The sequence below is a fragment of the Mesocricetus auratus genome, unplaced genomic scaffold (genome assembly GCF_017639785.1).
Source record: "Mesocricetus auratus isolate SY011 unplaced genomic scaffold, BCM_Maur_2.0 Super-Scaffold_100676, whole genome shotgun sequence".
NCBI classification, from domain to species: domain Eukaryota; kingdom Metazoa; phylum Chordata; class Mammalia; order Rodentia; family Cricetidae; genus Mesocricetus; species Mesocricetus auratus.
In genome coordinates this window covers 61,155,342-61,179,586 of record NW_024429266.1, presented here as the reverse complement: position 1 = coordinate 61,179,586, position 24,245 = coordinate 61,155,342, and the positions used below count along the sequence as shown (strand labels likewise).

General features: G+C 45.1%; 1 protein-coding gene across 3 annotated transcripts in view; it reads left to right on the top strand.

The window, feature by feature from the left end:
* Positions 1 to 13,952, top strand: part of Rab3gap1 (RAB3 GTPase activating protein catalytic subunit 1) — a 55,846-nt gene extending 41,894 nt beyond the window's left edge. The window contains exons 16-25 of one of the 3 annotated variants that reach the window (XM_040737224.1): positions 278 to 332; positions 548 to 919; positions 4,439 to 4,576; positions 7,247 to 7,474; positions 9,407 to 9,503; positions 9,589 to 9,692; positions 9,998 to 10,113; positions 10,662 to 10,764; positions 11,798 to 11,818; positions 12,555 to 13,952. In XM_040737224.1, coding sequence (XP_040593158.1) covers positions 278 to 332; positions 548 to 919; positions 4,439 to 4,576; positions 7,247 to 7,474; positions 9,407 to 9,503; positions 9,589 to 9,692; positions 9,998 to 10,113; positions 10,662 to 10,764; positions 11,798 to 11,818; positions 12,555 to 12,791 — 1,471 coding nt within the window. In that variant the 3' untranslated portion in view covers positions 12,792 to 13,952. Of the gene's footprint in view, positions 1 to 277; positions 333 to 547; positions 920 to 4,438; positions 4,577 to 7,246; positions 7,475 to 9,406; positions 9,504 to 9,588; positions 9,693 to 9,997; positions 10,114 to 10,661; positions 10,765 to 11,797; positions 11,819 to 12,554 lie in introns of those variants that run through there. The other 2 variants (XM_040737225.1, XR_005873642.1) reach the window with 2 other exon arrangements.
* The last annotated feature ends 10,293 nt before the right edge of the window (positions 13,953 to 24,245 follow it).

The following is a 24,245-nucleotide window of genomic DNA, read 5'->3' as shown; positions in this document are numbered from 1 at the left end:
GGTTTAGAGACTCAAGTTTCCAATGAGCTTGGAAACTGTTGTGAGTTCACCCTTATGTTTCACATGTCTTTTACATTTGCTGTTGATTGTGAGCTAGGAGGATAAAATAAATTTGAACTTTGAATCATATGTACCCTCCTGGAACCTGGCTTTCTTATGTAGAGAAATCTAGTGTTAGCTTCTTGACAATATAGCTAAAAAATATGGCCATGAATAAATAGGCTTATCTGTATAATTTTGCTAAAACTAAGCTTTTTCCTCCCCCTTTATTTGGTAGCCTAACAAGTGGACCACCAGATCTAAGATGTTGTTTACTACATCAGAAACTACAGGTAACAGTTTCCTCACAGCTGCAGCAGTGTGAACACACACACTGAAGCTTAAGCCAACACTTAAGTGTAGTAATGGCTTATATAGGCTGTTTTCCTTGTGCTGCATGTGGGTTGCTTATAATCCCTGTAATTCGTAGCAAGGTCCTGGGAAAAAGCAATTGATACACTTTGCTTTTTATTAATTCATCCATAAATGTTATTTCTGTTTTCTTCAGATGTTAAATTGTTGCATTGAAAGGAAGAAAGCACGTGATGAGGGGAAAAAGACGAGCCCTTCAGATAATGTAACTAATGCATATCCAGGGGATGCTGGGAAAGCTGGAGGCCAGCTAGGCCTGGACCATCTCAGAGATACAGAGAAGGAAAAGGGAGAAGTGGGGAAATCCTGGGATTCCTGGAGTGATAGTGAAGAAGAGTTTTTTGAATGCCTCAGTGATACTGAAGACCTTAAAGGAAATGGCCAGGAGAGTGGCAAGAAAGGAAGCACCAAGGAGATGGCAAACTTAAAGCCAGAAGGACGGCTGCACCAACATGGGAAACTCACTTTGCTGCATAATGGAGAGCCTCTCTACATTCCGGTGACCCAGGTATGTGCACAGGGCTTCCAAACTCAGTTTCCTTTTGATATTGATTAATTTCTTCCCTAGTAGGAGATGATTGCTTTTGGTTAGGGAGATTCCTTAAAATCTGTTTAGGTTTGGAATTGAACTGTGGAACTTCTAGATCTGTGAAATTGACTGGTGTTTTGAACCTTTAGCAAATAGCACTCACCTTATGTAGTAGATAGTACTCACCTTAGATACAGTGATTTATTAATTCTTTGAGAATTCCATGCACTGTGTTTTGACCATACTGTCCCTCACCTTCTTCCCCTGACTTCTTCTAGAACTTGTATCTTCCTTACCCTCCTTAACTTTGTGTCCTCTGTTTTGTTTTTAATAGCCCATCAACTCCAGTTTTTTTGCCTACTGGAACATGGTTTGCCACACCCTTAGAGAAAAACTGACTCTCTTCTCTCTGGGAAGCCATCATCTGTCCATGGCTCCTCACTCATGGGCGAGGGCTCATGAACCCCTTTCCACTCCCTGTTGGAATACTGACTGGCTTGATCCTACGCAGCCAGCTGCAGCTGCAGCTGCTGTGAATCAATGGGTGCAGGGGCCTAGTCATATCCAGACATGCTGTTTTGCTTTTGTCTTCTCCTTGACTTTCTGTGCCCCTCTCCTACGGTGGTCCCTGAACCTCATGGAATTATTATCTCTTAAACTGAGTATAATACTCCAAAGCTATGGAATGGAGAGAACAAAAATAATAGTCCTTTAATTAGGATTATTTTTATTTCTTCAAATATGTTTTAAAACCATTTTATACCATTAGGACATTCAGTGTCTAGGAAAGAATTAATTTTTGGTGGTTGGGTTTTGCATAAATAATATGTGAATACCTATTATTGTAAAAAAATAGCTATTGCCTACTGGTTCAACTCTTACTATTTGAGTTATGTTTCTTATACTTGTTTCTTTGTATTGATATATACATATTGATATTTATGATTTGATTTTGTTTCTGAATATGAGCACTGGTATTCGGCTCTTTGTTTATCCTGTCTTGGTGGTCACCCCATGTCATTATATGTTTATCTGTGCCATTTCTTTATAATTGCCGCATAATATTCTAACACATGGAATAGCTATAGCTTATTTAGTTATTCCTGTCAATCACAAGGTTTTGCTCTTTTAAATGGTCTGTCTCTGCCATTATTACATAAGAAAAGTGACATTACTAGGTAATTGGATAGATGTTCTCAAGCTTCCTTTATAAAGAGGTCGTACCTGCTTTACATCCTCATCAGTGGTAAAAGAAAGGGTAAGAAAAAATTAACTCTCACTCTTTTCCTTTCTCATATGATGCTAAGAGGTTGTAGCTATGGATTCAATAAGGTTCTAGCACTGAAATTACTTATGTTTTACTTCACTTTCATAAACCACATTTCCAGTCAGTATTGTCAGTAGTATACTGATACAGTATCTTTTATTTCCCTGACTTTTTCCTTTTTTGGCTTTTTAGAGAAAGGTTTTACTATGTAGCCCTGACCATTGTGATGATCAGGCTGATCTGTTTGCTTCTGTTAACTGAGGGCTGATCAAAGGTGTACACCACCACTGCCTGACTTCCTGACTTTTTGATGAATCTAAGCATCCTTCAGTGTTTATTGGCCATGATTTCCTGTGAATTTATATCATGACATGTTTTCATAGCTATTACTAAATCTAAGTGGTTGATTTGATTTCTACCTTACCAACAATGTATGTGATTATTGTGTCTGATCACCTTCATTTGATGTGTCAGGGATCCACATGTAGTAATAAGTGAATAAAATGTAAATGGGATTATTTGTATTATGTGTTCACAGAATAATACAGGATTGTTCTGATTAGTTTTTGTCAATATGACATAAAGAGAGTCACCAGAGAACAGGAAACCTCACTGGAGGAATTGGCTCTATAAGACTTTTTCTAGGTATGGTACCACCTCTAGGCAGGTGGTCCTGGGTTGTATAACAAAACAGGCTGAGCAAGCCATGAAGAGCAATTAGTTGCAAACAACATAACTCCGTGGCCTCAGCTTCAGTTCCTGCCTCCAGGTTCTAGCCCTGAATACCTGCCCTGACTTCCTTTAGTGATAGATTTTGACTTGAGAATTATAAGATAGATAAACCCTTTCCTTCTCAAGGTGGTTTTGGCAGCAGAAACCTAGCGAGGACAGAAATATTCTTGGCTTTTGATGTGGGGAGAAGGGGAGAAAGATGAGTCAGGTCTCTTGTAGTCCTGGTTGGTGTTGAATTCACTGTGAAGCTGAGGATGGTCTTAAACCTCAGATCCTTAGCCTCCATCTTCCAAGTACTAGGATTACAGGCATGTACCATCATGCCTACCTACAGTATGTGTTTATATGGCTAATTCTTTCCAGCACAGTTTTATTTTGGATATTATTGTACTAATGGTTCATTCGTGTATTATTTAATAATTTTTCTGTGCCTTCTCTTCCATGCTGTGACTTCATACCTATTAAGATAGCTCCTTAATAGCAGGAGTGAAGCCTCTGCTCTGAAGTGTGGTGTTTCAGTAGAAACTCATGTAATTTGGAAACCTGTCTGCCTGTAATAATCCTGTTTAGTTTGTGGGAGAGAGTGAAGTATATATGTGTCTTGCTTATAACTGCTAGTGTTTACTAAGTGTGTGCCAGGACTTAGCTCTCAGAGAACCTCTGAGAGGAGTGAAGTCACATAGTGGAATCCCAGTGTAGACCTGTCTTGGGAACTGTTTGTCTGGCCACTGTGCCATCTGCCTCACCAGTCATTGTCCACCCTGTGTGTCAGGAAGTCTCAACTGGCTCTTAATTGTTGTCCATTCAAAGTGATGGGTGGTAGCTGTAGAACAGAGAAAACAAACCTTTGTAACTTCACAGCAGAACTAGCATTCTAATACTGATCAGTTACAGTCTGGTTTCTGCACTAAAATTTTTGTTACATTAATAGGCAGAAACATGTGCCGTAAATGCCAGGCCCATTTTAGCTTAGTGTTCTTGACAAGGGACACTTGGTAGTCTTGTCTGTCAGGGATAGGAGACCTAAGAGTCATCTTCTCTTCTCTTCTCTTCTCTTCTCTTCTCTTCTCTTCTCTTCTCTTCTCTTCTCTTCTCTTCTCTTCTCTTCTCTTCTCTTCTCTTCTTCCCTTCTCTCTTCTTCTCTTCTCTTCTCTCTTCCTCTTTCTCTTCCCCCTCCCTCCCTCCCTCTCTTTCTCTCTCTCTCTCTGTTTTTTTCAAGACAGCGTTTCTCTCTAGCAGGCTGGCCTCGAACTCACAGAGATCCACCTGTCCCTGCCTCCCAAGTGCTGGGATTAAAGGTGTGCATCACCACCACCCAGTAGGTCATTTATTCTTAATTTGTTACTTTTTTAAAATGTTAAATTTTTTCATTTCTTTGAATTCTTTCAAATGTGTATGCTGTGGCTACAAGGCAGAAACAACTTTTTTTTTTCTATTTTTGTGATTCTCCTGTGTCTAAAAGCGGCCACTGGTAACTTTTGTCCTTCTGTGCTTCACAGGAACCAGCACCCATGACTGAAGATCTGCTGGAAGAGCAGTCTGAGGTCTTAGCTAAATTAGGGACATCTGCTGAGGGGGCACACCTCCGTGCACGCATGCAGAGTGCCTGTCTGCTTTCTGATATGGAGTCTTTTAAGGTGGGTCACACTTTCAGAGTTCTGGGTCTATTTTCAGCTATTCTGGGGTGAAACTGTGAAAAACACTGTGAAAGTGTTTTTTGACTGTGTCTTTTTTAAGTGTTTGGATTCATTACTTGCTACAAAACTCTACCTCAGCTCCCAAAGGATATATCAGACTCCATTCTTAGGTTTGAAAAAAGAAAATCAACCTGCTTTCCAAAGTTGAGAATTGAATAAATTTTCTCTGTGTTAGGCATGTTGTTTTCATTTGTGTGTGCTCTACCAATTTAAGGCTTTTAGGAAACTCTTGGGATTTAATATGGACTATTTTACTCAACAAACATTTGTGTGCCACACAATATGAGTAGGTAGGGGGAGATACAGTATTTAGTCTCTTGACTTGTGAGAGAAGATCTATGTTTTACTGACTAGTCTTCAAAGAATGCAGGGTCGGAGAAGTGACTCACTTGTTGACCAGTTATGGGGAGTTTCTCAGAAGAGTCAGTGTTTGTTACCTGGAGGGGGTTATTGTGGGCTTGGATAATACTTGGTGTACAACACATAGCATACAGGTAACAGTGACATTTGAGTGTCCTTAACCATAAGATACTATATGATCCAATATCTGAAACTATTTAATTTTATGTGTGTGGCTATTTTGCCTGCATGTATATCTGTGTACCATATGAGAGCTGGGAATTAAATTAGTGTCCTCTGGAAGAGCAGGTGGTGCTCTAAACTGCTGAGCCATCTCTCCAGCTCCCAGTATCTGACACTTAAAGTGCTGACCTAATACCATGAGTAGAAATTCCACATGATACAAAATTGCTTAAGTCATTGTATAAAATCACCTTTGTTTTTTATGTGTGTATGTTATGCATGAAAAGTAAATGAATTTCATGTTTAGATTTGATTCTAAGTTCATTTTGTGACTCTAAAAAAAGTTCAAAACACTCTCAGCCCCATGTATGTTGGATTAAAGAATACTCAACCTGAGTGTGAAAAATAACTCAGATGGGAGACCAGTGGGCCAAAGGCTTCCCTATCTACTTGTGAAGTTCTGGACATTTTCAGGCCTCTGTCTTCCCTTCTCAGTCCACATCTGTCCTCTGTAGGATGGCCTGAGCTTGATTTCTTTCTGAAATACTGTTTTCTTCTTAAACATAAGCACCTTTTCCACTTTTTTTTCCTGCTAGGAGGTAAGTGATAACAAAAGGAGGCCTTTTGTTCTTTAAAATAACAGAAGTGTGTGACTTTTATTCTGCTGTGCAGTAGAAAAAATATTTGGTGGATAAGAGAAGCCAGTTGCTGTCTGAATAGAACCAAAAAGATGGGAGTCAGCTGGTGTGGATGAGTACAGCAAAACGTGTGAACTCCTCTGCAGTTTTGAAGCTGCCTTTCTAGTTCAGTGTCTCTGCAGAGGTGTGTACAGGAAGATACTACAAACTGGAACTATGCAGTTCTTTTAACATTGTGCATGGGCAGAACTACTGCTCTTAATGTGCTTTTGAATTAAGCTGGGTACCTACAAATCTGTAATAACCTTGCTTTAACTAGAAGATAGAAGCATGTATGTAAGGTGGCTCTTAGAAGCACAGCTGTGTGGGACAGATGCTTTTAAAAGTAAGTAGTTGATCTAAATATATGGCTGCTTAGAGATTCCACAATGGGACTGGATATGTGCCCCGAGGCATCCTTAATTGTAAGGGCTCACTCTGGGATACCCCCTGTGATAAATTCTTTAAAAATAAAAAGAAAATAAGCTGTGGCTAAGGTGTCCGTCCAGCCTGGTGTGTTACCAAGAACTTAGGGTAGGGGAAGGCTGTAATATAGGAACTGTATTGTTTTCTATTAAGCTTACTTTCTGTACTAGTCAAGGTTCAAGGATAGCCACCACCCTGTCTTTATTCAGATGGGTGTGCTGCCTGGGTAGGATCCAGACATCTGTGCATAAATCTCTAGTCATTGTCATGGACTGTGGCACAGCCTTACGAGAATGGATTCTAGAATTAGTGGAGAACTTCCTTCTGGCTCCTTAGTTGTGGGATGGTCAGGCTAGACATTAAGCCCTGTGAGTTTAGCCATTACATTTGAAACAGACTATTCTCACCAACAGTGCTTACCATGCCCATCCTTAGTACTCTGCCAATAACACTGGACACTTGAGGTCTCACCATAAGCATTGTGAGGCATTTCTTCTAGACTTGCAGGAAGTGCTGGAAAGATTTTGGCATAAGTCATTGTTAATTCAAGGTGCTTGTGCAATGATTGGAATTTATTGCCTCCACAATAAATAGTGGAATTTCAGTTCCTTAACAGAATGAAAATTTAGATGATGATGTTTTTACTTGAAGTCTTAGAGTTTGGTTGCTGAGTGGACTATGTGTGAAGCTAGCTGATTGCAGGGCTGATATTGACTGACCAAGGAGAAAAACAGAGTTTCTGACATTGTGTTATTTTGGGTGTGCTGTGCATTATTTAACTTACCATACTTCAGTTTATTTACTGCTTTGTTAAGTACTGAGTAGCTATACTACAAAGTTTGTGCAAAATCATGACATGAAAAACTGCCCCTGTTAAAAAGAAAATGCTTTTGGTATTAATGTGTTGTTCAAACTTAAAGTGGAACATGCATGTCAGTAAATGTTGATTTTTTTTTTTCCTTTCTTTTGCTGTTTTTTGCCTTAGGCAGCTAATCCAGGTTGTTCCCTGGAAGATTTTGTGAGGTGGTACTCACCACGGGACTACATTGAAGAGGAGGTGACTGACGAGCAGGGCAACGTGGTTCTGAGGGGAGAGCTGAGTGCCCGCATGAAGATCCCCAGCAACATGTGGGTGGAGGCTTGGGAAACTGCTAAGCCCATTCCAGCAAGACGCCAGAGGAGACTGTTTGATGACACCCGAGAGGCTGAGAAGGTAGTAGGAAATTATTACTAAACCTTAGACATGAGAGTGCAGACTGAGCAAGTAAAACATTGGAATTCAGTAAGTGTTGTGTACCTAATATCACATGTAAGATTTTAGAGCTAGTTGTAAAGGTTTATATAGGACTCTTGCACTTGCATCATACTGTCTCATACTTTATGTCAGAAGTGTAAAAAATAAGCATGTCCTAAGAAATTCCACCAATATTACTAGGGGACTATTGAGAGACACAGGGATCTGAATACATGAATGCTGTTCAAAGTCTTTAGTTGAAAAGGGAGAAACAACCAAACTTTATATGTATAAAAAATGCTTTCAGGCAGGCAGTGGTGGCACAAAACTTTAATCCCAGCACTCAGGAGGCAGAGGCAGGCAGATCTCTGTGAACTTGAGGCCAGCCTGGTCTACATAGTGAGTTCTAGGACAGTCAGGGCTATACAGAAAGACCCTATCTCAAAAATAAAACAAAGCACACACACACAAGCTTTCACTTTTAGAGAATAGTGGCTCTCTCTGGTTCCCGATTGCCCCTTACATCATCCCCATGAGTAAATTTAAAAGTGAGTAAATCCATGCCTCCAGCACTATTAGAGATAGAAATTAATAGAGATCTTCAGATTAACAGTGGGTAGGGAAATGAGCCAGATTCCAGTGGTTCTCCCACTGCTGTAAGCTTGTGGATGCAGGAAGTGGGGACAAGAATCCTGAAAGTCAGGAGAAGGGACAGAGGAGTTGCTCAGCACAGCACTAACAGTGGAGCCTTGGAAAGAATCCATCCTTAGATGTTGTATAATGATACTTCAGGACTCCAGGAGGCCAGGGTGGTACCAGAAGATAAGGTCCTGTTGTCCCATAGTATTTATTTACCTGAACATCAGAGGGCAAGGTTCTTACACAACTGTATGAGGTTCTGCCAGCTAGCTGTATAAAAGTATTGCACATTCAGTCATGTATGTATACATGATAATTGGTAATAATAATAGCCAACTGTGTTACTGGGATGTGTTTACTGTAATTACCTATAAGCCATGTTATCCTGTCAGTAGCCTCAGATGTCTGTTGTTCACCATGTCTTTTGCTTGATCAAGAGGCTGGGCTGTGGTGACTGACACATCATTTGGGTTTGTCTTAAGTAGTCTTTCATGTTCATACATAGTTGTTGAGGTAACTAGGTAACTGTTTTGTGAAAGGTCACATGACATGCAGAGTCAGGAAGCAGGAAGCAGAGAGGAGTGAATGACAGTGCTCAGCTCACTTCTTCGGTTTATGGGATACTGCAACTTACAGTTAGGTCCAGGCTCATACCTCAGTCAGCTTAGCTGAGACAAACAGTCCCTCACAGACAAGCCAAGGGGTTTGTCTAAGTGACCAGCAATAATAACCATTATAGTTTTAAACCAAAAATAAGTCTACCATCATTCAATGATCAAACTGTAAAAAGTACACAAATTATTTCTTAAGGAAGAAATTCCATGTTTGAATAGATACAGAAGGTAAACAAGTTCTGGGTGACACCTCTATTTAGTGTTGAAGCCATGAACATCTTCATAACCCACTGGGAGATGATGCTTGTATATACTGCTGTTGGCTAACGGGAGGATCCATGTATTGTACATTTCTCCGTATGTTTACAAAAAGAACTGAAAAAATTTTATGTTTTAAAAAGTAACAAGCAGAGTGTGGAAGGCTGAGAAAATCAAGTTACAAAACACATTTAATATTAGTGGCTATATCTATGTGGGGGGGCTTGCATGTATAACATAAAGGCACAGGAAAATTTATGTAGTAGTTATTACAGTTCCCAAGTGCAGTGGCACACCCTCATCTCTGCCATGGCTGCTGCTTAGCTGGGGAAGAGGCAGGAATGAGCCAGCGTCAGGCTTCTGTGTCCTGGGGATGCCACCTGCAGTGTTTCTCCCCCAGGTGCTGCACTACCTGGCCATGCAGAAGCCTGCAGATCTAGCTCGGCACCTCTTGCCTTGTGTGATTCATGCAGCTGTTCTCAAGGTAAAGGAAGAAGGTAAATGTCGCAGTTGATTAGTTCCTAAGTGAATTTCCAAAGAAGTATTTTGGTTTTGTTTTTAACTGTTTCTTTTCATAAATAGAAATTCTGGAAAACATTCCTTCAGTTAAGAAGATTATAAAGCAGATCATAGCCCATTCCAGCAAAGTTCTGCACTTCCCCAATCCTGAAGACAAGAAGTTGGAAGTAAGTGTTGTGTCAGAGTTTTGCCAAGAGCTCCCCCCACCTGGCAATACTTACTTTAAAATTTTTAAGCTGTGTTTCAAGTTTTCTTTTTATATTTATTTACGGGATGGTGAAAATGGTGTGCATGCACGTCAGGGCATGTGCGTGGAGGTCAGAGGGCAGAGGAAGGAGTTGGTTCTTTCCTTCCACCCTTGACTCAGGATGTCAGGCGTGGTGGTGAGTACCTTCCCTCCTGAACCGTCTTCTTGCTCCTAAAAGCTCTGTATGTCTGTTGTCCTCATGCTTGTGCCTCCCTTCTACCATAGGAAATCATCCTCCAGATTACTAATGTGGAAGCTATAATAGCCCGAGCCCGCTCCCTCAAGGCCAAATTTGGAACTGAGAAATGTGAGCAAGAGGATGAAAAGGAAGATCTTGAAAGGTACTGTTACTTGTGTACCTCAGTTTGTCTGCAGGAGGGCAAGCTGCTAGTCTCACTTGGAAAAAATGTGGAAGTCCAGCCGGGTAGCGGCAGTGGCGCACTCCTTTAATTCCAGCACTCTGTGAGTTCAGAGACCAGCCTGGTCTACAAGAGCGAGTTCAGGACAGGCTCCAAAGCCACAGAGAAACCCTGCCTTGGAAAAAGAAGTAAAAGTTCTGAGATGTGATGATGGCATAGTGGCTTATGGCTATAATCTCAGTACTTGCAAGGCTGAGGCAGGTTTACATTGAATTTAAGGTCAGCCTTGGGATACATAAGTTGTCTCGGGTTAGCTAGGATTATTGATGCAAACCCAGAAACGAAAGAACAAAATGAAAAAGTTCTGCCCCTCTGAGTAGATACAGAAAAATATTTAATGCTCTTAGGATCAGGCATTTTTGTCATTCATGCTTTCGATGGGTGGGTTTAGTGGGAGTTGACAGTGGAATCCATCCTGAATGAGCTCAAGCTGCCTCGAGAGCATCACACTTCCCTTCTGCCTCCTCTAGGTTTGTCAGCTGCCTGCTGGAGCACCCTGAAGTGTCAGTCACTGGGGCTGGGAGAGGACATGCAGGCCGGATCATCCACAAGCTGTTTGTGAATGCTCAGCGGGTATGTGAATCTCTGCCTGCTCCACACCAGCTGACAGCGCAGAAAGCAACCAACTCCAGGGCTTCTAAGGCTTTGAGATCCACTGAGATAAGTAAAGTGATAAGTGTATTGCAGACCTGAACTGTGGAAATTAGAAGGATCTCACACATTGTTCTAAAAGCTGGTGGGGACTTAGTTAATGAGGGCCAGAGGAACACTATGCTGTGGAAAACCATGTGTATGGCTTTCAGTTTCTAACTAGTCTGTAGTAGAGATTGACTTGAAAGGAAAAGGGTTTCAGACTGTAAGGATTGTGGAAACAGGTTCGGTATAGAAGGAAAAATCCAGTTTGAAAAATTATCTTCTCATCCCCTCCACTCAGGAAAGGGGGAGGTTAAGTTATATAGCCCCTCCACTACTGATTAAGGGGTATTGGTCACACACAGATACCTACAGGTGATTGTTAATGGAACACATTAGTATAGAGTTGACTGTGAGTATATAGGTTTGGGTTTGTGCATAGTTAAATGGGAATGACCAACTGCGATCCAGCCCTGCTTAGTTGAGCTGTTCTAGACACCAGTTCTTAAATTCATGGTTTACCTGTCAGGCCACTTTTTAAACGTCTTCTTCAGCCGGGCGTTGGTGGCGCACACCTTTAATCCCAGCACTCGGGAGGCAGAGGCAGGCGGATCTCTGTGAGTTCGAGGCCAGCCTGGTCTACAGAGTGAGTTCCAGGACAGCCTCCAAAACAATACAGAGAAACCCTGTCTCGAAAAACCAAAAAAATAAACATCTTCTTCAGGAAGAGTGAGGGTTTTCAAGTCATCTCCTCATTAAATGACCCTGCACATCACCTGTTGGGCCATCAGATGCATGGGCCTGAGGCACTGGCCACCTGAGTCGCCTGGTGTCCTCGTGTGCTTTTGTGGGCCTTCAGTGGTCATGCCCACAGTGCATGCTGTTCTGAAGAGACCTTGAGTCTGCCCAGATCTTTAACCACGTCACATGATCGTTCCCTTTCATCACTGTTTCTTTTCTCACCTTTCTCAAGCTGACTGAGTCTTCTGATGAGGTAACAAAATGGCCTTTGTCCCTCGTAGTTCCTCGTCCGTCCCCATCCCTCTAACGTCATAAGGTCATCTTAACTAACCGGCTGGATTTGGCATCCCCTCTGGCTGTACAGCTTACAGTGACTTCATGTTTCCATTGCCCAAAGAATTTCCCCAAGCAATGGCATCATGAAGGGAGACAGCATTGAGTTATGAAGGCTCTTTGGGCTGCACTTGGTGCAGTTGGATATAAAAGCAGATGCCTTTAACTTTGTTCAGCCTTGAACACCTTTCCTTTGTGGCCATTGCCATGGGCATCTGTCAGCTCACTGTCACATTAGCTGTCCAGCAAACAAAGCTAGTGTTTCTGGTTCTGATTTGGCAAGAGAATCTGAAAAGACCTTATTGAGAGAGTAGAGATTTGAGAGCGAGTCTGGCCTGTTGGCATCTGACTCGGCCTTGAGTCACACTGCCTGAAGAAATGAGACACCAGTGCAGCTCCACCATTGCTGAGGCGCCACGATGCCCTCGCTTCTCAGAGCAGAGTGCCAGCCACCCGCCTCTGCCTGCCTCGCTAGTGCTCACGCTCTCCAGCTTCCTGCTTTCCCGTTTTTGTTCTTTTGAGCAATCATGACACACAGTGGACATATTGCATTTCCAAGTAACGCGGGACATTGTGTGTTTCTCGTGTTTTTCATCCACCCTTCAGTAGCTTAGCTTTCAACTAGCTCTTGAGTTTGGCATTTGGTTCTGTTCAAGGCTGCTGCAGTGGTTCTGCCAGAGGAGGAGCTGAAGAGGTCAGGCTACCCAGAGGAGAGGAGACAGAACGCGACATCCGACTTCCCACCTCCTGTAGGCAGGGAGCTCATCCTGAGGGCCACTGTGCCGCGGCCTGCGCCCTACTCCAAAGCCCTGCCACAGCGCATGTACAGTGTGCTCACCAAGGAGGACTTCAGACTTGCAGGTGCCTTTTCCTCTGACACCTCCTTCTTCTAGTGGGACGGAGAAGAGGCAGCTCCTGCCATGGACACTGAGGGCCACCAAGAGGACCTTATCCAGCCAGCAGCAGGAGTCACACCAGCACCCAGCGCCATTTCCAGCACCACACTTGAGCCAGAGGGACGGATAGGAGGTGTCAAAGACACAGATGGCCTGTGTGGAGGAACCACACATCAGTGGGCCTCTCACCTTGGGGACAGTCATCTGTGTAAACACGTAGTGGTCTTTATTAGTATCACGGATGCAAAATTGAGTATCTGTTCGCTCAGGTTCTGGAGTGCCGAGGTAGCGTTTAGCCCCAGAATCTGTGTTCTTGAACTGCCATGTGACATTCTCCCTATCTAGTCACCTGGTGGTCAGCTTTAGTATGCCATTTATGAACATTTACTAGAACTGCAGCTTTGTTTTTCCACGTCACTGTAACCAAATGTATTCCTTCTGACCAATCTGTACGTGAAATGTGGCTGCGAGTTAGCTGTGCGTGTCTGTCTTGTAGGATCTTTGTCCTCTGCTGCACCCGTCTTTGCACTTTACTTCTGTGCTGCTGGCTATGGACGGTGTTTAATGAGGTCGTACGAGCACATCTCATCACACAGCCTGGGAGCATAGGTCAGCGTGCAGTCAGTGAACCACGGGGTTTGTGCTGAAGCCAGCGGGCTGCACTGATGGCTCCTGGGGCTGTAGTGGCCAGTACAGGGGGTGATGGCACCGCCCTTTGTGTGGCTCAGGATGTGTGTCATGCAGGACCTCGGTTTGGTGGTTGTCAATTATTCTGGGACCTGAAATTCCCATTTGAATCCAAAGTAAAAAATGGTTATGCTGAAGTGTAAATTCTGCCTGTGTGGTTTTTACAAATTGATAGAACTGCACAAGCCCTGTGTTATTTTTGTAAAAACAAATCTATATGTATTAATCTGTATAGTGTGTGCAGACTGTGAATCAGGGCCTGTGTGAGGGGCCAGCTGCTGACCCCTAGGCCTCACAGTGCTTTTCTCTGAAGTACTGGACTTTGCTTAGTTTCTGCCTATAGATACTGGCTGAGGCCTGAGTGTCAGACCAAGTAGGAGATGGTTCCTGCAGGACCCTCTGTCTGCTTTTCTGGGTATTACAGAACTCTACAGTGTGGAGGTTTATCTAATAAAAAGACTGGTGTCTGTGTGGCTGCTTGTGCTTCTCTCTCCCCAAGGGCACTTGTCACTTCACTTAGTTCCCACTGCTTCAGCTCTTCCTAATGTTACAAGGTACTGTCTCTAGAATTTTCTTTATGCCTTCTGAAGTGTAGTTACCCATTCTCTTTCTTTGGTCTTATTGCTGTTCATTTTGGACATTGGAAAATACCTCAGCTGACATTTAAGTGTGACAGTTTTCTACGGCTGGCACAACTCTTAAAACGATCATGTATTGCCTAAGATATCAACAAGCCCGTACACATTCTAGACATGGGGCTGTGATTCCAAAGCTAGGGTCCTAGACCAGCAGTCAGTATCACCTGGGTGCTTAGGAACAATGCAGATCATTGGGACTGGGAGATGGAGGCGTTGATAAAGTTTCTGCTGTGAGAAAACCCCAGTTCAACCTCACAACCCAATAAAAAGCCAGGTGTGGTGGTCTGGCTGGTGACACGGACAAGCAGAAGCTCACTGGCCAACCTAGCTCCAGGTTCAACGAGAAAGCCTGTCCCAAAAACTAAAGGTAAGATGTCAAAACATGACTTTTGGTTTTGATTTGGGTGTTTTGTTTGTGTTTTGAAATGGGATTTTCTCTGTGTAACAGCCCTGGCTGTCTTGGAACTCACTCTGTAGATCAGGCTGGCCTCTAACTCAACAGAAATCTACTGCCTCCTGGGTGCTGGGATTAAAGGCATGCACCTTCACACATCTTTATTCCTAGTACTCAAGAAGCAGAGGCAGGCAGATCTTTGAATTCCAGTCTAAACTGATCTATATAGTAAATCCCAAGCCAGCAAGGTCAGTGAGACCCTGTATTGGGAAAGACAATGGTAGAGAGTAATGAGGAAGACACTCAGCATGGACCTCTGCTCTCCACACCTGTGTGCACACACCCACACTAACAATTGCAAACACAAACACTCACCCAGCACTCCCGAGCAGGGCTGCTATATCTGGAATGTTCTCTAGTCTGAGAGCCTCTTTGTTATAGACCTTTCTGAGGGGGTGAGGCTGGGGGGTGGGGGAGGGGGAATCAGGACAGTTCAGACACACTACACAAAATGCACAGTCCACAAACCCTGACATCCTTGGACTGTAGCAAAGGTATCTACAAAACAAAAAATAAAGTCAACGTGGTATTAAAAGCATAGCTCTGGGCTGGAGAGAGGGCTCAGCAGTTAAGAGCACTGACTGCTGGCAGAGGACTAGGTTTTGGTTCCCAGCACCCACATGGGTCTGTAACTGACACCCTATCTGGCCTCCAAGGGCACTGCATGCAGTGTGCACAGACACATAAAAATAAACAATACAACAAACAAAGCCCAGCACTCAAGGGGAAAAGAGCCCATCAGCAGTGTCATGCCACCAGAGGCCATCCACCTACAGGGGTCTCAACATGAAGTTGTTGAGCAACATTGAAGGAGAAAACTCCAATCAATTTATTTGAGCAAAACTGAATCAAACTGCAAATCTGGAAACTCCCTGCACCAGAGCACTGTGGGAACTCCAACCAGCAACAGGGTCACAGCCCTTAGAAAAACGAGGTGAAGCCAATTTGACTCACACCTGTAATCCGCACATTCAGGAGGTCATGGCAGGAGGTGAGCGGAGGCCACTCTACACCATATAGCATGACCCTGTTTCAAACAAAACAAAAGAAACCCCAGAAGCAATGACAACAAAAAGCAGAGTTCAGACTCAGAAAAGAACGGTGAGGTGAGGAATTCAAGTACCCATCCATGTAGAGATGGACCCTCTCTGCAGCACCCAACACAACTGCTCAGCTCTGACTTTATAGTGTGTTGCACACCTCTGGCACACTCCTCCATGGAAGGGGTTCCTCTATTCCCTCTCATCACGTTCCTGGCTCTAGCATCCTCGGAACACCATAAGGCAATTATCTGTCTCAACTGACTCAGACCATGGCTCAGTGGCTCAATATTTCAGTCAGGACACGGTCCACATTCCACATGAAGGTGGTGGACGGTTTCTGGTAGCCTGTCCCACTCATCAGGCAGTGAGAAGACCCTCTGCTGAGAACGGTAATGAGTTTAACTTAAAAAATGGCTCCTGTGCTGAACCCAACGCTAACAACTTTAAAACCCCAGGCTGCAGAGAGATTTCCCTAAATTGTGAGCCGCTCACATACAAGTTGTCATCCGTTCTCATCTACCTAGTTTGTGCATGAGTTGCTGGCTAAGTCAGCCAGTGGGTTTTCGGTGCTGCTTAGTGCTAGAGCATGCACTTAGCATGTCTGAGGCATTGGGTTGGAAACACCCTCCACTACATACACACACACACCAAATTCCAGGAATTCACAGGAATTATACTGACAGCTATGAATGCAGTCCAATACAAAATTCATAAACTTAAAACATCACTAAAACTTTTTGCAATATTTTTTCTTCTATAGCTTGACTGTGCAGTTCTCAAGTATGAACTCAGTAGGTGACAATACTTACCCCAGTGTTCAAAGGCATACCTGCTTTAGACCAAATAGACTTAGGACACACCATAATCCAAGGTTCTGCCTTCTGCATGTATTTCTGGTGGCATTGGGCTGTCAGTCCTGTGAATGCTCCTCAGGAGTCCCCAGGGCCTGTTAACTTGCTGATCAAATGCCATTTTTTTTGTTTTTTGTTTTTGGGCTTCTCTGTGTAACCTTAGCTGTCCTGGAACTAGCTGTGTAGACCAGGCTGGTCTCAAACTCACAGAGATCCACCTGCCTCTGCCTCTTGAATGCTGGGATTAAGGGTGTTCGATACTACAACCCAGCTTCAAATGTCATTTCTAAATACATTTCCTCACTGTTCACCTCACTGCCCACTTCACAGTGCTCTCTCCAAGGACACTGGCCCTTTCCTCTAAGAGACCTTAGTCCTAATGCCCGCTGCCCACCAAGACATAGCAGCATAACCTGGAAGCCTTGCTAGACACCAGTGAGGCTCCTTACCAATGCGAGCCTCTGCTCCTCCCACTGTAATAGCCGGGCTGCCCCCGTATTCCTGGTGCAGACTAGGACCCTTTTCTCCGCCTGTGAAATTGCCTCACCAGAAACACACCAAAATAACAGACACCTGCAGCTTCCCAAGCAGCCAGTGAAGGTCAGTCCTGGTGTGCCATCCAAAGACACGGGGAGCACAAGTGCAGCGCTTTCTTTGCAGAGAGGAGCTTGCTAAGCTGATTCCAAACTCCTGAGCTCAAGTGATTTTCAGTAACAGCTTTGCCCCAAAATTCCCTCACTATAATTTCAAATTATTTCTGCCACGGTTAACCTATTTCTACAAGACAAGTGCAGGTTTGGGTGCTTTTTAAATTTTTAATTTTGAGGCAAGGGCACACATAGCCTAGGCTGGCTTCAAACTCTGTATGCTAAAGATGACCTTGAACTTCTGCTCCCTCTGCCTCCACTTCTGCTCAGGAGGCTCTAGGTGTGCTCCCGCTGCTTGCTGCAGTGTGGAGAAGCAGACTTGGGGCTTCATGCTTGCCACACAAGCTGTTTACAGGCTCAGCTGCATCCTCAGCCTGTGCCTGGGATTCACAGGAAACCGTGGGGTCCCAGACAGCCTGACGCTGGCCAGTTTCTGCCTGCAGCTCGCAGCTCGCTGGCTACAGCTCACACTGGAATTCTGTTTAGTGGTCTTCCCTTCTGAACCCATCAGACAACCACGGCCTCTCTACAGATCAGGCCTGCTTTGCCCCTATCCAGACATCCACAGCTTTGTCTGCACCAGGTGGCACCTCAAACTCAGTATGAAAACCCAAATCCACCCTGGGTGGTGGGGGTGCACGTCTTTAATCCCAGCATTAGGGAGGCAGAGGCAGGCAGATCTCTTTGAGTCCGAGGCCAGCCTGGTCTACAGCCAGGGCTGTTGCATAGAGAAACCCTGTCTTGCAAAACCGAAAATACCGAGGAATGAAACAAACAAAAACCCAAATCCCAACAACACTTACCCATGCCCCCTAGACAGGTGGGAAACTGGGCCTGGGCCCGGCAGGGTCCACACCTGTGACTAGATGCTCCTCGTTTGCTGTGTTTCTGTTCCAGAACCTGGTGATGGGGTTGAAACTGTGACGAGGTAAGATCCTGGAGCAAGCTAACCTGGGTAGAGTTTCAGGAAACCAGAAACGATCCATCAGTGAACCCGAGAGCCGGTAGAGCGGATCCTGAGCCTTCTACCCAGTGTGCTCAGTAGGGGCTGCACGGTTTAATAGACCACAGCTTGGCCGACCAGCCAGCCAGCTGGGGATTGCTCAGCTGGGGTTTCACAACGTCATCAGCCGCAGGGTCTTCTCCAATCAGCCATGACTCGGCCACTGAGAATAAACTGCAATGGTTTGGTCACCTGGTGCCAGGGTGGTCATTCAGTTAAAACCCATGGCTTCCTAACTAACAGGGATGTGTGCGTCGAACTCTGTTGCGAATAATCAAGGGAAGAAATTCTCTTCCAGGATGGTGGTCTTTGCAGAGGAAAAGAGAATGTGACTGAAGAGCATGTGCGCGTGCGCGTTGGTGAATCTGTGCGTGTGAGGGTCCATGGGGGCGGAGTTTACGTGCATGTGGAGCCCAAAGTTAATGTTTGGAATCGTCCTTGATTGCTCTTCCGCCTTATTCGAGGCGAGGGTCTCTCAATCTCAGAGGTGGAAAACACAGCTAGTTTTGTGAGCCAGCTCACTCTAGGGATCTCCTGTCTCTCGTCTGGGGCTGAACTGCAGGACGATGTCGTGCTCACTGGGCTTTTTATATGGTCCTCACACATGCCCCACTCCATCGTCACTCCGGTCCTTTATCGGGACAGTGTCTCAGGCTGGCCTCAAATGTTTCCAATTTGATCTGAACCCCTGTGTCTCACTTCTCACGTGGTGCCCCCCATTGGTTGTAACCATTTCACAGAGACCACCGATGGCAGTTTTCAAGACACCAGCACAAAACTGCTTCCCACGAGCCTTTGAAAAACATTCCCTGGTACATGCAAAAGCGTAGGCCACTAGATCACACATGGGAAGGTGACATGAAAAGCTGGTAGGGCGTTTAGGACTGTTGAAGTGTAAGAGACCCGTGTGTCACCTAGGAGTGACTTACCCATGCCGATCACTCACTAGCTTTGGGACCATGGCAGGTCTTTCTTTAGCTTGGTTTGTAGAGAAAGCCAAACCTATGCTGAGATCCTTGCTCAACAGATGCTAGCGACTGCTGTACTTCGAATGGACAGATGTTTTACAGCTTTAGTCCCCAGAGTCACTGGAGGTATGCCCTCTAAAAGGATGGATGGGATTTTGGCCACATCTTTCTTGTGATTCCTGGTTGATGAGGTGTTTGGCTCTGTCACATGGTTACCATGGTTACTACAGTTACTAGGATTACCATGATGTTACTGTACTGTGTCCCAAAACAAAGGAGCCAAGTGAGCATGCCAAGTGATGGGCTAAGAATGTTGTGCCCAAATTCTGAACCCCCAAATCACCAAGAGGCCCATTTCGATGCAAAAGCAAAGAGTCTTTTATTGTAGTTGTTTAGTGAGCTAACCCCATTAGCTTGGGCCCTTCACCCCACCACCATGGCGAATGGCTGGAGAAAAGACCCTGAGAAACCTCAAGGCAGGGGGGACCTTAAAGGGCAGTGTAAGGGGAGTGTCTAGGGGTATGAAACTGTCTCAGGATTGGTGCGCTTCTAGGTGCTATGTTCTGCACGTCACTGTTGTGCACTGTCCGTAAAGCACACCCAGAGCCGTAAAGCCCAGCCCCTCCAGCTAACTTCTGATTGGTTCCTTGCCACGAGGATGGCATCTGACCTTAGTGACCAAGACAGGAGCGGCAAGGTCATGCAAGCACATGTTAGCCTGTAATGGCTGCTAAAATGGGGAACTGGTCACTACAAGAACACCTTCTGTTTCAAGGAAGATCACTTCAGGTTTTTTGTTACAGTGACAGGAAGCTGGCTAACCCCATTACTATACAGATATAGGTGTTGTGAAGTTCTGAAATCTAACACTGAGATGTGGTTATATACAACTGCAGAAAGGCTGTAAAATATACTAGTCACATATGCACAATTATATCTATCCACCTACCGACTTAGCTACCCATCTATCTTTTTGACACAGGGTCTCCCTATGTCATGTATCCCCTGCTGTCCTGAAACTCACTATGTAGACCAGGCTGGCCTCGAACTCACTGAGATCCACCTTGAGTGCCCCTTGAGTGCTGAGATAGAAAGCATGGTCCCCCATGCCTGGCCCGAAATGATTCATTCTCCTTCCTTCCCCACCCACCATGTGTTTGTGTGTCCCTAGGTACCCAGGTGCCATAGATGCAGGTACAGGCAGGAGGACAGACAAGGTCCCTCACCCCCCCCCGTGTGTTTCGGACAGGGTCTCCACTGTTCACTCCTGGTCACACAAGCTGGCTTGCAAGTTTCTCCTGTCTTCACCGCCCTATTGCGAAGGAGAGCTGGGATTACAGATGCACGCTACCTCATTAAGCTTCACAGGATCCGAACTCAGGTCCTCGCACCCCTGTAGCTCTTTTACCCATTCCCCCAGCCCCACAATGCTAGTTTTGTGTTCCAATGGCCTGTTTCCAGAAAGCCTCCTTATTGACTACAGGAAAGACACTACCCAGTGACTTGAGAGTGAGGAGAGAAAGTCCTAAGGGAGTAAAGCAGGTGGTTAGAACCCAGGAATCAAACAGGAGACAGTGGTATTTCTAGCTACTAAATAAAAGTATGCCGAAGCTAGGTGCCAGACACCCTCCGCAACAGAGATCAGCGGAAAACCTAGAGGTGACATGGGACATTCTCCTGGCGGTTAGATAATCAAACAGAATGGCACAGTGATGAGAAGCTTGCAATTTTCCAGTTCAAAAGAATAAAGGTGGAAAGTGAGAGGCGGGTAAATACTGCCGCAGAAAATGAGCTGCTATCTGCAGTCTATTGTTGATGGCTGATCTCCATGGAACACCCTTTCCTTCACTTGTGAGTTAAATGCTTCACACCTTTATTTCTGAAGCATCCATATTTTAGATGTTCCACTCAAAGACCGGAAGAAGTCTGCTTTATTAAGATGTGTGGGCAGAAAGCCTTCCCATATAGGTAAAAAAAAAAAAAAAAGATCTTTTGCTCAGCCTAGACACAGGGGGAAGGGCCTCCTTGGTCCTGCCTCAAGTTGGTGATGGAACGTCCCCCATGGGAGGCCTTACCCTCTCTGATGAGCAGATGGGCGGTGGGGTGAGGGGAAGGTGGGGGGAGTAGAAGGAGGGAGGACTCGGTGTCTCCCAGAGCTGAGCCCATCCTTTCCAGTTGTTTCTTAGTGTGCCTGCGGGTTTGGCTCTGTCCACACTGACGGTGTGGCCTCCTGTCTCTCTGACGGTGCACTTCTGTACACAGCTCAGGCCCCCCCCCTTCCTGCCCTCTCTCAGGTCCTCCACTTGGTCGTGGCCAGTTTCTTTTTTCAGACAGAGAATCATGTACTATGAAGTCTAAGATGACCTTCAACTCCTGATCCTCCTGCCTCCGGCTCTTCAGTGCTGGGACTACGGGTCTGCACTACTGCTTCTGATTTCTATGGCACTAGGGATGGAACTTTCTAGGCAAGCATTTTACCAATTCCCAGCCAGAAATACGAATCTTCTTTTCTACCTGCTGCGGTGCTGGGGATTGAACCCAGGGCCCCACACGTCCTTTGAAAACAACTTCCTCCAGTGCCAGTCCCGAGTGCTCCCTTTGGGACACACACAGGGCAGCTTTTCCTCAGACACACAGGGCATCCCTGGGGCCAACCTCTCTGTCCTTGTGTTCATTCCCCTAACCATTCATGCCAGTGCACCTGGAAGGTAAAGCAGAGCAAACAGGGAGGCGAAGCAGCTGGGCTGTGTCCGGGAGCGATGCAGATGAGGCAGCTGGGGACCTGCATGGCAAATGCCCCTTCTAGACAAGAACACAGCGCCATGGATCATACCTTGAAATGTTGCGGGGTACCCACCAGAGAAGACTGCTCGGACATGGGCTTAAGTCAGTAGAAAGTCTTTATTACCCAGCCGGTGATTGCACTGGGTGTTTGGGATCCCAGCATAGTCCGAAGTCTTCTTCAGGGTGAGATTTTAAGCACAAAAACTACATCCCGAGTTGGCATACTTCAGTTAACAAGAACAGTTAGCAGAAGCAGAACTACAGAAACCAAAAAGCAAGGTTAGTACATTTAAGAGACTTGCCCACAACTATGGACTTTGATGGATTAAGTCTTTGTTTTCATTTTTGGCAGGTGGTGCTGTCTACATGCTAAGTTTCACAGCCTGAATGGTACTCCCACCATGCAGTCAGTTGTGCTAAGGTCCGGGGGCTGTTACACAACCACCATGCAGAATTTACATTTGAGAACATCTCCTGAGAATTCCCACTGTAGTGAGTGGAAAGCTAACCTACTCAGACTAAACTCTACTGCAAACACCATATGCTGCTGGGCAGTGGTGATGTATGCCTTTAATCTCAGCACTCTGAGGCAGAGGCAGGTGATCTCTGTGAGTTCGAGACCAGCCTGGTCTTCAAGAACTAGTAGTTCCAGGACAGCCTCCAAAGCCACAGAGAAACCTTGTCTCGAACCCCACCCCCAATATACCTCATGTTGGAGGGGAAGAGCAGGTAACTGTGCCTGGCTTCTTGCCTATGAGCCAGATGATTCCTAGGTTACTGGAAATGAGGCAGAAAACTGCAAAGAGCCAGGCATTTGAAGCAGAAAGGAGGCGAAATAATACCGGATCTCATTTACAAGAGAGAGGCCACTTGATCTCACACAGTGAGTCCATTATAGACTTGATAACAGCCTTCTAAAAATAAGGTGTAAACTACTAGCTGCTAATTAAAATTGTAAAATGTTTAAGCATTTTACATGGGTTTGCATCCCAATGGTATCTATAAACAGGTGTCTTCGGGGCTGTAATTCTTCCTGGTGATGTTCTTTCTTTCCACTGCTCGCTCTTCCTGATGGTGTCTCTGTGTCATTTCATTATCCCTATTTTCTTTTTTAAAAGATACTTTTAAAATGTATTTTATTCTCATGGCAGGGGCCTTTTGCCTCTATGTCTGTCTATGCACCATGTGTGTACAGTGTCCAAGTCAGACCAAGGACCTGGATTTTCTGGAACTGGAGCTCTAGATGGCTGTGAGTTGCCATGTGGGGCTGGGATTCAAACCCAGGTCCTCTGGAAGAGCGACCAGTACTTTTCCCACTGAGTCATCTCTCCAGTCCATCATTATCACTTATTTCTATGATGTTACCATTGTACTAAGTGTGGTTAACCTCCTGACTATGTTTTTATATGGTGAATTTTATCGTGCGTGTGTGTGTGTGTGTGTGTGTGTGTGTGTGTGTGTGTGTGTGTGTGTGTGTGTAGAACATGAGTGTGGAGGCCAGAGGCCTCCTCAATTGCTCTTCACCTTGTTTTTGAGTCAGTCTCTCACTAACCCTGAAGCTCACCGTCTTACCTGGTTCTTCCCCAGGGAGCACCAGGGATCCTTCTGTTTCTGCCTACTTGGTGCTGGGGGTTAACCATGCACCACCACACCCAGGTTTTACACAGGCGTGGGGGCTCAGGCTCAAGCTATCATGTTTGTGTGGCCAACACCTTATCAACTGAGCCATGGCCCAATCCCACCATCACTTTATTTTGGAGATAGGGTCTTACTACATGGCCCTGTCTGACCTGGAACTCACTATATAGAGCTGGATGGCCCCAAACTCAGAGATCCACATGCCTCTGCCTCCTGAGTGCTGGGATTAAAGGTGTGTGCCACCATGACTGGCTTGTCATCTTCTTTTAAAAAGAGGTACCAGAAATAAACTTAATAAAATAGGATCAGAAATGGATTGGTGGCTCAGTGGTTAGGTGTGCTTGCTGCTCTTCCGGAAGACCTGAGTTCAGTTCCCAGCACCCTTGCTGAATGGCTCATGGCTCCCTGTAACTCCAGGTCTGGGAGAGAAGAGGCGTCTGCACCAACTGCACTCATGTGCACACACCTCCACACGGGAACACACATACACACAATTAAAAAAAATACAGGCTTTATTTAAAAAACAAAATACTACCAGGATTTTAAAACCACAAAATGAAGACCAGGAGACAAAGGCTCTTTTGACGATTAGCCTGGTTTTACCCATAAAAACAAAACAAAATGCAAAAAGCAACTAGCAAGCAGAAAGCTAGACCATAAGGCTTTGGAGGGATTATGTTTTACGTTCTATCATTTGTTCTCACGATTGCCCAGGGCACACAAATTCTACACAGATAC